We start from the raw sequence: 14,887 nt of genomic DNA on the forward strand, positions 1-14,887 counted from the left end.
ATTATAAAGTCGAACAATAAATGTGTTAATCCTATACATTTTCCCACTGCACGCTTGCATCGTTGTTTGACAAAAACATCAGCTACGATAAAGAGCAAAATTAAACAATCTCTCCAGCAGCAGCAGTATCAAACGTAACCCCAGAGCTGGGAGAATGACACCTTCGGTACTCTACCTCTCATGCAATTATGCTTTGTCACCTGCATTTGTTTCAGTGGAAACCACATGTAAGAATAAATAATATGAGAGATGAGAGCTGTTTCATTCAAATCAGCCTTCCCAGAGTGATGTACATTTTCTTTGTTTAGTCTCTGGGGAGTGGAAGGAGTTTCATGGGGATGTCTGTATCGTGGTTAATTACTGCCATCTGGTGGGTGAAGATAGAATGTGTTTGCTCAAGTCAACACCATATATATTATTGAGTCAGGAATAAAGAAAGATATCATTTAGAAGCAGTCATGGAAATCCTATAAAACAGTTTTACTACGATTACCACCCGAGTCAGCGACCTCACAGGGAAAACTTATGAGCCAATTTGACCCTTTTAATGGGAAAAATCCCCCAGAGTAGCTTCTCCAAACAATTGCAAAAGACAGAACCATTAAAAGGGAGGGTGTAACCTCACCAACAGTAAGAGGATAATACAAAACAGATGTTGTGGTTGTGTGACACGCTGTTTTGGCCTTTCAGCCAAAGCCTACAGTTATACATAACACTCCTGATATGTAAAATGTAGTCTATTTCATGACTTATGTCTCTGATCCCTACTAGCAAGCATTTGAAACGAGGTTAGTTACACACCACAAATACTGTAATTACACAAATATAATATAGTTCATAACATTGTGATATAAAGGCTCAAATTAATATTCAACAACAATTTGGTTCACCAGGAAGAGTAAATTAACTTCAATTCAAATCAGTTTGTCAAAATTGGGACACAATTCTATATTCTTGCAGTTTGAATAATAAATTCTCCTGAAAAAAACCCAGCCCTCCTAGAGGACAGTGTTTGTTGAGCTCCCTCATACTCTGGCTTCCTCTGTGGCCTTTCACTTTCCACTGACTGACCACAGCTCCCCCAACGCAGTTCTCCTCTGACATTTCTAAATAAGCAGCAGCATTATGAAGTTTGCCAACACCCTGATGGTCAAATGACAGGGTTGTGATTGGACCAGCATCAGCCTCCAGACTTCACCATGGGCTGATTCTACTCGTTAATACTGTTGTGGACCAAACAGGCCTGAAACACCCTAGAAAATCCTGCCTTCAACTGCCCCATCCCACTGGCCCAATTATTCATGTGAATTCTACACATTTTTTCTCTTCTTGATGTTCAGACATGCGACTTGCTTTTGAGATTTATGTTCAACTTCCTAACATTATTTCACCGAAGAGAAGGCTTTTAAATGATGGGGGTCTCTTGTTTAGACAGAGATAGTGTTTGAGAAAGACAGAATTATCATCCCTCCCTGCCAGCACTGAGAAACAACAATCACACAACACAGCTGTAACTAGTTACTGTATGTTACCACCACACCCATGAGGCCAAATACAACTTTATTTATAAAAAGTAAACCCAGAGCTGCCTCTGTGGCTGGTTTCATGGCAATGGGCTGGGTCCTGTGCAAGATATATAAATGGACTCAAGTCTGAATCACATTGTTGGACAAGTATTGGTTACCCAAAACCAAAAAACATTCACATACTGGACTGTGATAGAGCATTTTAAAGTTTATTTAGGAGAAATCAAGTAAAAAAAACAGTGGTATATTCTTCTGGAGAAATAAGACCAAAAATTAACAAAATACAGATTAACAAACCGTCTAAGGCGATGCAGTTTCCCATGTTAAGAGACAAATGGAGGAGTTAGTTCCTGCAACTTGTTGTTTAGAGGCACAAGCAGTCAAATACCAATTAAATAACATTGGAACATTAAACCCCAACATATCACTGAGATTCAACTCGTGATAAACCCTTACAGTTCCACTGTGGTACAGAAACAAGCAGAGAACCTGCAGCAGTAATGTCACCCTGACATCATGCCAAGAGAGCCTTATTCATAGAACGACTGGTGTTCCTGCACTTATCAAACCTCAGACAACTCTGGAAAAAGATCAACTTTTTAGATAGATACAAATGCATGGTTAGAGGATCATGAATATCCAATGGCTACATATCATGAGTACATTGTTCTGTTAAAAAAAATCTATAGGATCATTACGCACGGCGCAATGATAGTCTTTCGATATCAAAGTAAAAAATAAAAACGGGAATATGAGTTTATATAGTCATTTTCAAAACAGTGTAGAATATAGGATGCAAGTACATATAATATAATTTTTTCACAAAGAGCTGACTAAAACAATCTCAATGTACTATACAATTTTCTATCAGTGTTAACTCATGTTTACTAAAGGAAATGGAAAACACTTCAGAAAGGTCATTCATCCTCAAACTGCCTCTATAAAGCACTTTCGATGTTCTGCTACTCCCCTTGATTCTGTTAATGTTTTTTAAAGTCCCATACAGTTTACACTATAGAAACACATGTAGGAGAACCTATCCCTCTTTCCTCAAAGCTTACTCTTACCAGATCTTATTTTAGACAAAACAAATATTAAGCTGGGTAGTGATGGTGGAATGTTCATGCCATCGTCTCAAGACAAGCTTGAGCAAGGCTTTCGTTCAAGGCCAGCCATGATACATGTGGGTAAAGTCATCAGCATTTTAATTTAGGGGAAATAAACATTACACTTTCCAAAGTGAAGAATGTCAAGTAGACATGCTCATTGCAAGTCAATTTAACGAAAGAAAAGTTAGTCAAAATTTGACAGAATTCAACTAAACTAAACATCAGATTGGAATAAATAAAACCACAACTAACGGCATTATGGTGAAGATAGTCAACTCTAAGACAGGACTGGTCTACAGATGTTAAATGTTGACTATTCAGTCATGCGTCTAAGCGAAAGCATCCCGTACCAACCACATAATAACAACGTAGCCTATTATACTGCATTCAGACAGCCTTGCCAGAGGCTGCGATCGGTAGATGGATGCTAGTGTATACATATTCTAATGAAAACCATATACAAAAAATATATTGAGTACGACTGTACCAGCAGTAAGTATTTCTAAAACGGTTACTGACAAAAATAAATTCTGAGGGTAAATAGAATAGAATAACAAGGCTTATTATAATAGATACCAGCTATTTGAAACATGCATCTCTGTAAGCATAATACTATAATTATTACTAACTGTATCTACGAAATAAACCAGTGAGTACTAAAAGAACAAAAAGATAAAAACAAAAAATGTAAAGTCCACAAAAGAGAAAGAAGTTAGTCCAGTTGTGAATAGTTGGAGAGAAAAAAGAGAGAAACATTGTGACCAGAGGGAGACGAGAGCCTTGATAGCATTACCACTGTTAGTATTGTTAAAACAAACAAAAACGCACTCTTACAAATGTACTGTTTGCTCCAAATGAAACAGGTATGCTGTTACCATACCTCAATCTAACACATAATAGTGCAAATCAGAGCCGGTCTTCCTTTCGAACTAAAAACACAAACACAGGGTCACATGTGGAGTTAACAGAGATGGCAGGAGGATGAAAACAGAAGAGAAGCAAAGCAGACTATGGCTTTTTGTTTGAAGCAGCAGGCAAGTTCTTTGGTTAATAAGAAAGGCATGAGGGAGTTAAGACCGAACAGTATGCCTTCTCAAAGGCCAAATGAATTGGTCATTTTGGGACTCTGTCAGGGTAAGTGTTAAAAATATATAAAATGATACACCTCAAATAAAGACAAGCTGACATCTGCGGGTCCTAGAGAGCTCCTCAAAGTGATATTTCTGCTTTCAAAATGAAGAATTTGAACACTTGGACTCAAACCAAAACTACCCTAACTAAACAAATGTATCAAATCCTCCCAGATCGGAGTGTCAGGAACCCCCCAAGGTCTGTAAAAGGCCAGCTTTGGTGTATAATACAGTATTAAAACTGGAAATTCATTGTCTTGTCTAGCGTTGTTCTGAGCTCAGGGAAGTCAAGCTTGACAATGAATGGTATAGGGAGGTCAATCGGTGCACTTGTCTGATGCCACAGACAAAGAAATGGTTGTGGTTCACCATTCAACAGTGAGGGAGGTCCGGACAGTGTTTCAGGAGTTGGCCTCCGGACTGTGGGGGTGTCCCCCCGGCCCCTTGGACTTGATCTGGAGCCAGGTCTTCCCCAGGGCCTTGGCAAAGTGGTCGTCCACCGAGCCTGTGATGGACACAGAGTTGGAGACGGGCTCGGGCTCCTTGTAGTTCTTCCCCAGGCTGCGGCGGAAGTGCTCCTCGATCACAGGGTCGACCGCAGTGTTATCTGGGATTACAGAGGAGAGGAGAATAAATCAACATTTTAAAGTGTGGCATGGTAACAAAGATACAAATTATATCAAATTTATGCACAGATTTACCACGTTAGTAAGGTAATGTGGTGATAAACATTTACCATCAGCCTTCCTCTGATCCATGGGTGGGCTGGGGCTGTGAGACTTGTGGCAGTGAGACAGGTTGCAATTGCGATTGCTTGCAGGAGCACAGGTGATCACAGAGGGACGATTCTATAAGATATAAACAAACACGTTAGCGACACACAATACGAGACTGTACGTAAGGCGCAACTGACCAACGCATGAATGTATTTCGGAATTGTCAGAATTACCTGTGGTCTGTCCACAGGGCCAGGCATGGCAGGCCTCTCTGTGCCACCCAATCCAGAGTCTATGCTGTTTTTAGTCAGAGCCAGAGGCTGGTCCATCGCATAGGAGGGGATGGAGGCGTACAAGTGGTTGCCATGGAGGCCGTTGGAGGAGGAAGTGATGCACTCCACGGGGCTGTGGCCGAGGATCCAAGGGTCGTTGCGGTTGTCTCCGCCGGCAGGCTGTCCCCTGGTTAAAGAGAGGACAAGTGGCAGATTACCCCCGACAGCCTGACACAGACCAGCAACTGCTCCAGTTATTCATAGGCCACTTTAAATCAACCCCGCCTTGAAGTCAGGAGATTGGGCCTGTCACTTAATGAGGGTGCAGGGATTCAGTGCATGGATTGTTTAAAGAGCAGTAGACAGTGTTTACTTACGACACGCGTCTCTTCGGCACATGTAACTACGCTGAACAAGAAATATAAAATGCAACATGTAACGTGTTGGTCTGATGTTTCATGAACTGAAATAAAAGATCCCAGAAATTTTCCAGACGCACAAAAAGCTTATTCCTCTCAAATTGTACAGACATTTGTTTACATCCCGGTTCGTGAGCATTTCTCCTTTGCCAAGATAATCGGTCCACCTGACAGGTGTGGCATATCAAGAAGCTGATTAAACAGCATGATCATTACACAGGTGCACCTTGTATTGGAGACAATAAAAGGCCACTCTAAAATGTGCAGTTTTGTCACACAACACAATGCCACAGATGTCTCAACTTTTGAGGGAGCATGCAATTGGCATGCTGACTGCAGGAATGTCCACCAGAGCTGTTGCCAGAGAACTGAATGTTAATTTCTCTACCATAAGAACGCCAAATTAGGGAACTTGGCTGTACGTCCACCCAGCCTCACAATCACAGATCACGTGTATGGTATTGTATGTGTGAGCCAGGCATAAGCTACGGACAATGAACGCAATTGCATTTTATCGATGGCAATTTGAATGCACAGAGATACCGTGACGAGATCCTGAGGCCCATTGACATGCCATTCATCCGCAGCCATCATCTCATGTTTCAGCATGATAATGCACAGCCCCATGTTGCAAGGATCTGTACACAATTCCAGGAAGCTGAAAATGTCCCAGTTCTTCTATGGCCTGCATACTCAGACATGTCACCCATTGAGCATGTTTGGGATGCTCTGGATTGACGTGTAAGACAGGATGTTTGAGTTCCCGCCAATATCCAGCAACTTCGTACAGCCATTGAAGAGTGGGACAACATTCCACAATCAACAGCCTGATCAACTTTATGCGAAGGATGTCGCGCTGCATGGAGGCAAATGGTGGCCACACCAGATACTAACTGGTTTTCTGATCCACGCCCCTACAGATGCATATCTGTACTCCCAGTCATGTGGAATCCATAGATTAGGGCCTAATGAATTTCAATTGACTGATTTCCTTATATGAACTGTAACTCGGTAAAATCTTTGAAATTGCTGCATGTTATGTTTCTATTTTTGTTCAGTATACATGCACACTCCTCGTGTGTACAATATTTATCTGATTTTCATGCCAGCAAATGTTTGGATACATTTGACATTAAAATATTGTAATGTAAAAAAATATTTCAAAGTACGAAACGATAGATTAAGACAGACATGTTTATACTTACAGTTGAGCAGCAAACAGTCGACTCATTTTGGTCATGTGGTTGTTGTCACAGTCAATGCAGTCATCTACCTGCTCCTCGCCATACTTCCTTTTGCTGGGGCAGATGGGGGGAGGACCGGTCCTCATGTTGGTCATTGGAGAGGGCAGCGACGGCATCCTGGATTCACCTGTGAGAGAAGATTCAGCTGTAGAGAACTCTCTCTGTTTATACTTTGCATGCAAACCAAGGTGGTCATGTCTCAATAATGTAGAACACAGACTATTCAGAACGTTTTAAACACTAAATCAGTAATACTAAGAGTTTGCCATGCTCCCCCACGTGATCTAGTTACCTGCTGTGACCATTACCTGACAAATGGGAACTAGAAAAGGTTTAGTCGATTAAACTCAAATCCACGATGGAGTTGAGCGGCAACTAGTGTGGGGGGGACTGGAGCTCCGACGTAGTTTTTAAATCAGAAACGACTGATTTCCGCACCCAAAGAATAGCCCACAATTACACACATTGTTCTGTGTAATCGCTGGATATTCTTTGGGTGCTGAAATCAGTAGCTAGTTTTTGATAAAAATCTTCAATAAATGTAACATTGGAGCTCCAGTGGTGGCCACCCACAGTAGTCGCCACTCAAATCCATTGTAAATCGCGGAATTGAGTTTAGTCGGCTAGACAAGGTTTAGCTTTACCTTGTCTGTCAAGCCTTGCAGTCACACTAGCTAGGTTTCCATCCAATTGGCGACAGATTCATGCAAATATTCAAAAAATTGCATGAATAAAATATGCTAATTTTCCTACCAGAGATGTGTTTCCATCAAATTGACTTGTTGCAGATGAAGTGATGACAGTGCACATAAAAAAGTTTTTGAAGTTAAATTGCTATGTACCGAATACAAGTTAAATGGGTTTCCATCTCATTTTAACCTTACTGATGGTTTTGTCACAAAAAAAATGCGTTATACACTGAGTATACCAAACATTAGGAACACCTTCCTAATATTGAGTTCCACCCCTACCTTTTGCCCTCAAAACCTCAATTCGTCGGGGTATGGCCTCAACAACGTGTCGAAAGTGTTCCACGGGGATGCTGTCCCATGTTGACTCCAATGATTACTACAGTTGGATAAAGTTGGCTGGATGTCCTTTGGGATGTGGACAATTCTTGATACACACAGGAAACTTTTGAGCGTGAAAAACCCAGCAGCGTCGCAGTTCTTGACAAACCGGTGACGCCTGGCACCTACTACCAAGCCACTTAAATCTATTGCCTTGCCCACTCTGAATGACACACATACACAATCCATCTCAAGACTTAAAAATCCTTCTTTAACCTGTCTCCTCCCCTTCATCTACACTGATTAAAGAGGATTTAACGAGTAACATCAATAAGGGATCATGGCTATGTCATGGAAAACAACAAGTGTTCTTAATGTTTTGTATACTTAGTTTTATATCAAATGTGCCCACTCTAGTATTGGCTCTAGTATTGGCTCAAGTATTGGCGCTCTAGCCAACAGCTTGCAGATATGGAACGCCGTGTGGGTCATCGCGTGTCAAAGAATATATACACGTCAAATAATACTATTTGACGCGTTAAATAAGCTTTTAATTTGACATGTCAAATAACACAATTCTATTATAGAATGTTGTGTGTGCTGAAATTGCACGTGCAAGCCAAGCGCCACCATTACTATCAGTAGCACTGTCAAAGCTGTACATAAGAAGTCTGCAAACAAGCACACACCATACACGAACAATGTGTTTACAATACCACGTTGGTAATAAGGCATTTGTTCGACCGCTTTAGCTTGGTACCCATCTAGCACCAACACAACTAGCCTGAAAACAATGAGCAATAGAAACTGCAGTCATTTTCATTCATCTTTTAAATGATTTAGGCATCCTTGTGAGTATGTATTAGCTAGGTAGCCACTTGTTGTTCACCTATTGAAATTGAAATTCAGTTCATGGAAATACATAAAGATCCCTTTTTCAGGACCCTGTCTTTCAAAGATAATTCAAAAAAATCCAAATAACTTCACAGATCTTCATTGTAAAAGGTTTCAACATTGTTTCCCATGCTTGTTCAATGAACCATAAACAATTAATGAACATGAACCTGTGGAACGGTCATTAAGACAATAACAGCTTACAGATGGTAGGCAATTAAGGTCACAGTTAAGAAAACTTAGGACACTAAAGAGGCCTTTCTGCTGACTCTGAAAAAGAAAGATGCCCAGGGTCCCAGCTCATCGGCGTGAACGTTCCTTAGGCATGCTGCAAGGAGGCATGAGGACTGCAGATGTGGCCAGGGCAATAAATTGCAATGGCCGTACTGTGAGACGCCTAAGACAGCGCTACAGGGAGACAGGACGGAGAGCTGATTGTTCTCGCAGTGGGAGACAACGTGTAACACCTGCACAGGATCGGTACATCCGAACAGCACACCTGCAGGACAGGTACAGGATGGCAACAACAACTGCCCGAGTTAAACCAGGAATGCACAATCCCTCCATCAGTGCTCAGACTGTCCGCAATAGGCTGAGAGTGGCTGGACTGAGGGCTTGTAGGCCTGTTGTAAGGCAGGTCCTCACCAGACATCACCGGCAACAACGTCGCCTATGGGCACAAACCCACTGTCGCTGGACCAGACAGGACTGGCAAAAAGTGCTCTTCACTGACGAGTCGTGGTTTTGTCTCACCAGGGGTAATGGTTGGATTCGCGTTTATCGTCAAAGGAATGAGCGTTACACCGAGGCCTGTACTCTGGAGCGGGATCGATTTGGAGGTGGAGGGTCCGTCATGGTCTGGGGCGGTGTGTCACAGCATCATCGGACTGAGCTTGTGTCATTGCAGGCAATCTCAACGCTGTGCGTTACAGGGAAGAAATCCTCCTCCCTCATGTGGTACCCTTCCTGCAGGCTCATCCTGACATGACCCTCCAGCACGACAATGCCACAAGCCATACTGCTCGTTCTGTGCGTGATTTCCTTCAAGACAGGAATGTCAGTGTTCTGCCATGGCCAGCGAATAGCCTGGATCTCAGGACGTTTCTTTTTTAGCTACTTAACCCTGTTACCCAAAGCTAACGTTATAAGCAGCCAGCTAGCTTCATCTGTCTAGTGAGGCTCAACCAGACCAGGTTGTGTTGTGAAGCTAGCCACAATAAGGATTAGGCACAACAGTGGAATTTGAGGTTTACCTTCAAAATAAAAGTAGCTCTTTGAAAGAGACGCAGAAGGTTACAATTGGTGGAATTGTAACATATTTAGACTACCGTAGATAATGTTAAACAAGGTTGGAATGTGAAGCAATGAAATGGGGTATCAGTCTACTCGGTGACACCCACAGAACACAACTGTGAAGAGTTTACGCAAATATTAGCTTTGTAGCTCTAATCGGGGGACTGTGACTGTGTGAAACCACCTCCCCAGTCAGCCTATTGTGTGTATTGACATTCATTTTGCACTGTACAGCTTTACCCAAGATATTTTTTCCCAAGGTCCTCCTCAGAGTTATCAGACTCCAAAACATCCACGCAGTTTTGTTTTTCCTCGGGAATAGTGTTCAATGCATATAGTAGGTTGACAATAAATGTGGTTCTAATCACAGTTGTTTCAGATTCCCGCAATAAGAGCCAAGACGCTAATGTTATCTGGGTGTCAGAGTAGACTGATACCCCGTGTCATTGATCCACAATCCATAGGTAAGACTGTACAGTGAAATAAGTATGCCCCCCAATGCAATGCTAAAGTGTAATACATCCAGTGTAATTTCAACAGATTTGTCAAATTTAACAAATTGTCTTTTACTGATTTTATATAACATTCCAACCTCGTTTAGCATGATCTATTCAATTATGGCATAATTCGACTATTTTTTATTCATTTGCATCACTGTCAATGACATACTTTTATTTTGAAGGCTAACCGCAAAGTCCACTATTGTGGCAAATCCTTATTATGGCTAGCTTCACATAGATGGGTCCGACCACCATTAATCAAATAAAAACTGTCTTGTAAATTATGTTTTTTTTTTTTTATTATGACAACTAGCTATATAGTTAGCTGGCTAACTATAGCTACTTAAACAGATGATGTCGTGTTGCTATGTGTTTGGGGAAGAACATTGTTTTCACCCATCAGCTAGCTAGCTTTTTTTTATGACCAGCACGGTAGGTGCGCGAGACAACTTTACCTATATTTTCTATAGCATACCTATCGATGAATCCTTGTGACATATGAAATACGAGTGATAGTTATTATACATTGATTACACTACGTTAAAAAAAATATGAAATTATTATGTGACGTGCAGTCATATTCAGATCCTGATTGGTCAATAAGCTTATCTGGCACGTCAAATAGTGTTATTTGAAACGTCAAACAACAATTTGACGTGTATCTTTTTTTGACACGCAAAGACCCAAATGCGTTCCATACGCTGATACAGTGCGGGTATAGCCTACATGAGATTATTGTGGACAAAAGAACGACATTATTTTAATTTGTCAAATGGCTGCCAAGCATTGATCATGTCACCACAATAAGACCCTCTCCTTTATTGGAAAGGAGAATAAAGATTATCACCTTACACTTTCACCATCCATTGAAGTTGAGAATGTTGTTAACTGACTTGCCTAGTTAAATAAAAGGTTAAATAAAAGTTAATCAGAACTTATTTTATCTGTATCCTAATAAACAGCATGTTTTCCCGAGATGTAGGACCACACAACATGCCATCGCGTGACTCCAAGTTTACTTCGATATGATGGTTAATATATCAACATTTTCACTTTTACACCGCCATTTCTCACATAATAAATTTTACAGACAATAAGATCCCACCTTGTCATGCGTATTTTGTTTAACCGACAAATTTGCTGTTTCCATCATCAGGCCTGTCTTTACATGTTTTATCCGACATGTACTTTACTCGAATAAGAAGGTTGGATGGAAACCTGGTTAGAATTTTTTTGTGGTTACAAAACTAATCAACACATTCAATTGTGCTTTTAATGCTAGTTAACTAAACACACGGTATGGTTTGTTATGGTGATAATGGATTGATCAACAAATAATGGGGGAAGCCATAGCATAGATAGCTGGCTAACGTTAGCTAGCAGTGGTGTAAAGTAGCCTACTGAAGTACTAAATACTTTAAAGTACTAAGTTACTTAAGTAGTTTTTTGGGATATCTGTACTTACATTTTTCACAAATTTTACTTCACTACATTCCTAAAGAAAATAATGTACTTTTTAACTGCATACATTTTCCTGACATCCAAAAGTACTCGTTACATGTTGAATGCTCAGCAGGACAGGAAAATTGTACAATTCACGCACTTCAAGAGAACATCCCTGGTCATCCCTACTGCCTCTGATCTGGCGGACTCGCTAAACACAAATGCTTCCTTTGTAAATAATGTCTGAGTGTTCGAGTGTGCCCCGGCTATCCGTAAATTAAAAAATAAATTAAAAGAGTGCCGTCTGGTATGCTTAATATAATGAACGTTGACTACTGTAGTCAGTTTGCCTCTATTGGCCTATTTATTGCCTTACCTCCTTACTTCATTTGCACACACTGTATAGATTTTTCTATTGTGTTATTGACTACGATATTTTATCCCATGTGTAACTGTGTTGTTTTTTTCGCATTGCTTTGCTTTGTCTTGGCTAGGTCGCAGTTGTAAATGAGAACTTGTTCTCAACTGGCCTACCTGGTTAAATAAAGGTGAAATAATAAAATAAAGTTAACGTTAGTGACTTACCATCAGCTAGGTTTAGGCCAATAACAGATGTAGCTAGCTATTGAAAATGAGTCTCTTACCTTCGTAGTGTAGTCTCCCGATATTGTTGTTCATTTTGTCCAGGAACTGATAGTTCAACAGGTCCATTCTCGTGAAAACCATTTACGCGTACTGGCTACTTGCTAACATCAAAGTTAGCAGCTAGCTAGCCAGCTAGCCAGTAAGTGTCCGTCCTAGAATAGAATATAAAATATTAGCTAGTAGCTAACTAACGTTAACCAACTAGCTAGCTAGGTAAAGATAACGTTCGATTATACGCGTTGTTGTACCAAATACACAACTTTAGCTAGCTAACGTTATAGCTAATAGTTTAGCAACCTCTATGAACTAGCTAGCCAATGCATCCATGTCAAATGGCCCTCTTCGCCTGTAAACATTGGATAACTGGCTAGGCTAGCTAGCTAACTACCGTGGTAGTAAGCTACTAAGAAGCTAAACTAGTGCAAGCAGCTAAAGTTAGCTAAAAAGCTAACTCACTTTTTCAAAGTTGGTAAAAACCAAAAAATACAAACTTACAATGTGTTCGAGGTCCAGATCAGATGGCCGATAGTCAAAACGAACTGTAGATAGATGTTCTGAAAATCAGTTGGCTGGCTCCATCAGTATTATATTTTTTTCCGCAAACAGTTTTCAGACAAAAGGGACGTTGCGCCACATCTCATACTCAGCCTAGCTACACAGTGACGCTGCTAACCAAGCTAGTTAGCTAGCCAACTAACCCTGGTGACTATCTTCTCTCCCACGACCCCATTCAATTTACTACAAGGTTCTGTGCGTCAGGCCCGACTGAACCAAGTATTACACAAAGGGAGGACTTTGACAAATATAATATTTTTCACTTGAAGCAAATATTTTTTTCCCCTGAGAGATGTTTGGTTTTTGTATTTAGATTAGTCATAAACCTAGTGATTCTTGAGTTTCGACATCTGGGGGGGAGCTGTTTTAAAACATTGTGTAATTTTCTATGTTGAGTGTTTACAGGGAGTTCCCATAATTGTTTGGTGTTTCAAACATTTCGCCCTGCAATGGAAAATGTTAAAAACCTCTGCTTTACCTTTATTTGTTTGTTTGAAATAATCTTTATTAAAGCAATTTTTTACATTTTACAAACATAATAGGTTCAACCATATAAATACAAATCTGTTTTCACATCAATACATGGGTTCATTATTTGGCTACTTAACATGATTTACATATTTAATAGTGTCCATGGAAGTTTTTGTAGGTCAACTTGTTTTTTTGGACCCGGCCTAGACTCCCCAAGCACATAGGAAGGATCATACTCTATGGAAGGATAGGACCTTGAGAGGAACCAGACTCAGAGGGGTCTGCACTATGGATGGTATGCAACTCATTATCTAAACCTGTTATAATCCTATGGGAATGGGATCCTCGCTACAAAATAAACGCCAGGTGAAATATGATACCATAGGCCTATGGGTCATTAGGCCTAATGATATTGTATGTTTAACTAGAGATATTGCATAACGATGACTGGATTTTGTCTTAATGAGCGTGCTTATAATGAAGACATTAATTTAGCGACAACACCTAGCGACCTTGTCAAGAGGTTCGGACCTCTTGGCGTAATTGTTGACAGTCGCTGGACCTGGTTTTGAGTCCCGTTTAGGGATACCCCACAAATTCGCTGTTGGTGTCAGAGGTGGGATAGCGCCTGTGAGGCCATCGGAGAGGCGTGTTCACGTGAGGGAATTGGTATAGAGACTTTTGGGGACACGCAGTCCTGAAGGAAAGGGGTAATGTAGCGACTTTGTCAAGAGGTTCGTAACCTCTTGGCATAACTGTTAAGGTTTTGGCTTGACAGTTGCTGGACGCGTGTTCGAGTCCCGGTCGGGGCTACCCCCTGAATTTGCTACAATATATTATATAATGTGTTTGTAGGTTATGTGTTCATTGGGCTGGGATGATCATAATCATTTACTAGTGTTGTTTGCAGAAGTCTCTACCCTCACATCAACCAATGTGGTCCTCCTACTCATTAAGACTTGTGTCCTTCCTTTCTGGATAAATTAGGTCTGACCACAATCTCTACAATTATCACCCTACCTGAGAGAATAGCAGATTTCTAATGCCAGTTTCCATGGAGATACATTTTCTGCCACTTGTTACAATGCATTCTACACTTGGTGCAGCGTATAGCTTAGAGCTGTGGAGGAGCAGCATGACATTTAATGACATTGCCTGAGGGAAAGAGCACCTCTGAGGCCAATGTGTTATGTGTGAGAACATGATTCATGCCCTACTATAATAGTGACATAAAATACAGTACAGCGTCATCATTATTCTAGTATTTTCCTTCGTATTTCACAGTACATCATTTGTCTGACAATGGCTTTTAAGGACGTTATCAAACACTCAAGACAGAGCAGGGAATTCATTATGATATCTCAAGTGAACAAGAAGCCTACATACAAATTGGCAGTAGACGCAGTGACATACAGCATTTAACCCATGTTAAGGTTTTGCATTTAATGTCTTAGGTCTATATTTTCTAGTGAATTCGTTGATCAATTCCAAGAGTAATGCATTTTCTAAATATTGACACCACAATACGTACAATTGCTAAAATGGGTTAACAGCTAATACAGCAATACCATACACATTTTTTATTGGAATCTAAGTCTTTTTAATTTGTGTATGCGAACCATTTGTATTTTTTATAAACTTTTGTCAAATACTATTAAAA

The 14,887-nt window shown here is 40.6% G+C and overlaps 1 protein-coding gene across 2 annotated transcripts; it reads right to left on the minus strand.

The window, feature by feature from the left end:
• Positions 1 to 1,719: 1,719 nt before the first annotated feature.
• LOC139542803 (transcription cofactor vestigial-like protein 4) lies at positions 1,720 to 12,993 on the minus strand. Of its 2 annotated transcripts, none has more exons than XM_071348642.1 (6): positions 12,697 to 12,993; positions 12,201 to 12,353; positions 6,378 to 6,543; positions 4,715 to 4,940; positions 4,502 to 4,613; positions 1,720 to 4,372 (listed from the first exon to the last, which is right to left on the minus strand). In XM_071348642.1, the coding sequence occupies exons 2-6, from the start codon at positions 12,280 to 12,282 to the stop codon at positions 4,167 to 4,169; spliced, it is 792 nt and encodes a 263-aa protein (XP_071204743.1). In that variant the 5' UTR covers positions 12,283 to 12,353; positions 12,697 to 12,993; the 3' UTR covers positions 1,720 to 4,166. The 2 variants fall into 2 exon arrangements, with proteins under 2 accessions (XP_071204743.1, XP_071204741.1); XM_071348640.1 differs by having other exon boundaries at positions 6,378 to 6,561; positions 12,697 to 12,921.
• Between the last annotated feature and the right edge of the window lie 1,894 nt (positions 12,994 to 14,887).

Source organism: Salvelinus alpinus, chromosome 17 (assembly GCF_045679555.1).
Source record: "Salvelinus alpinus chromosome 17, SLU_Salpinus.1, whole genome shotgun sequence".
Lineage (NCBI taxonomy): Eukaryota > Metazoa > Chordata > Actinopteri > Salmoniformes > Salmonidae > Salvelinus > Salvelinus alpinus.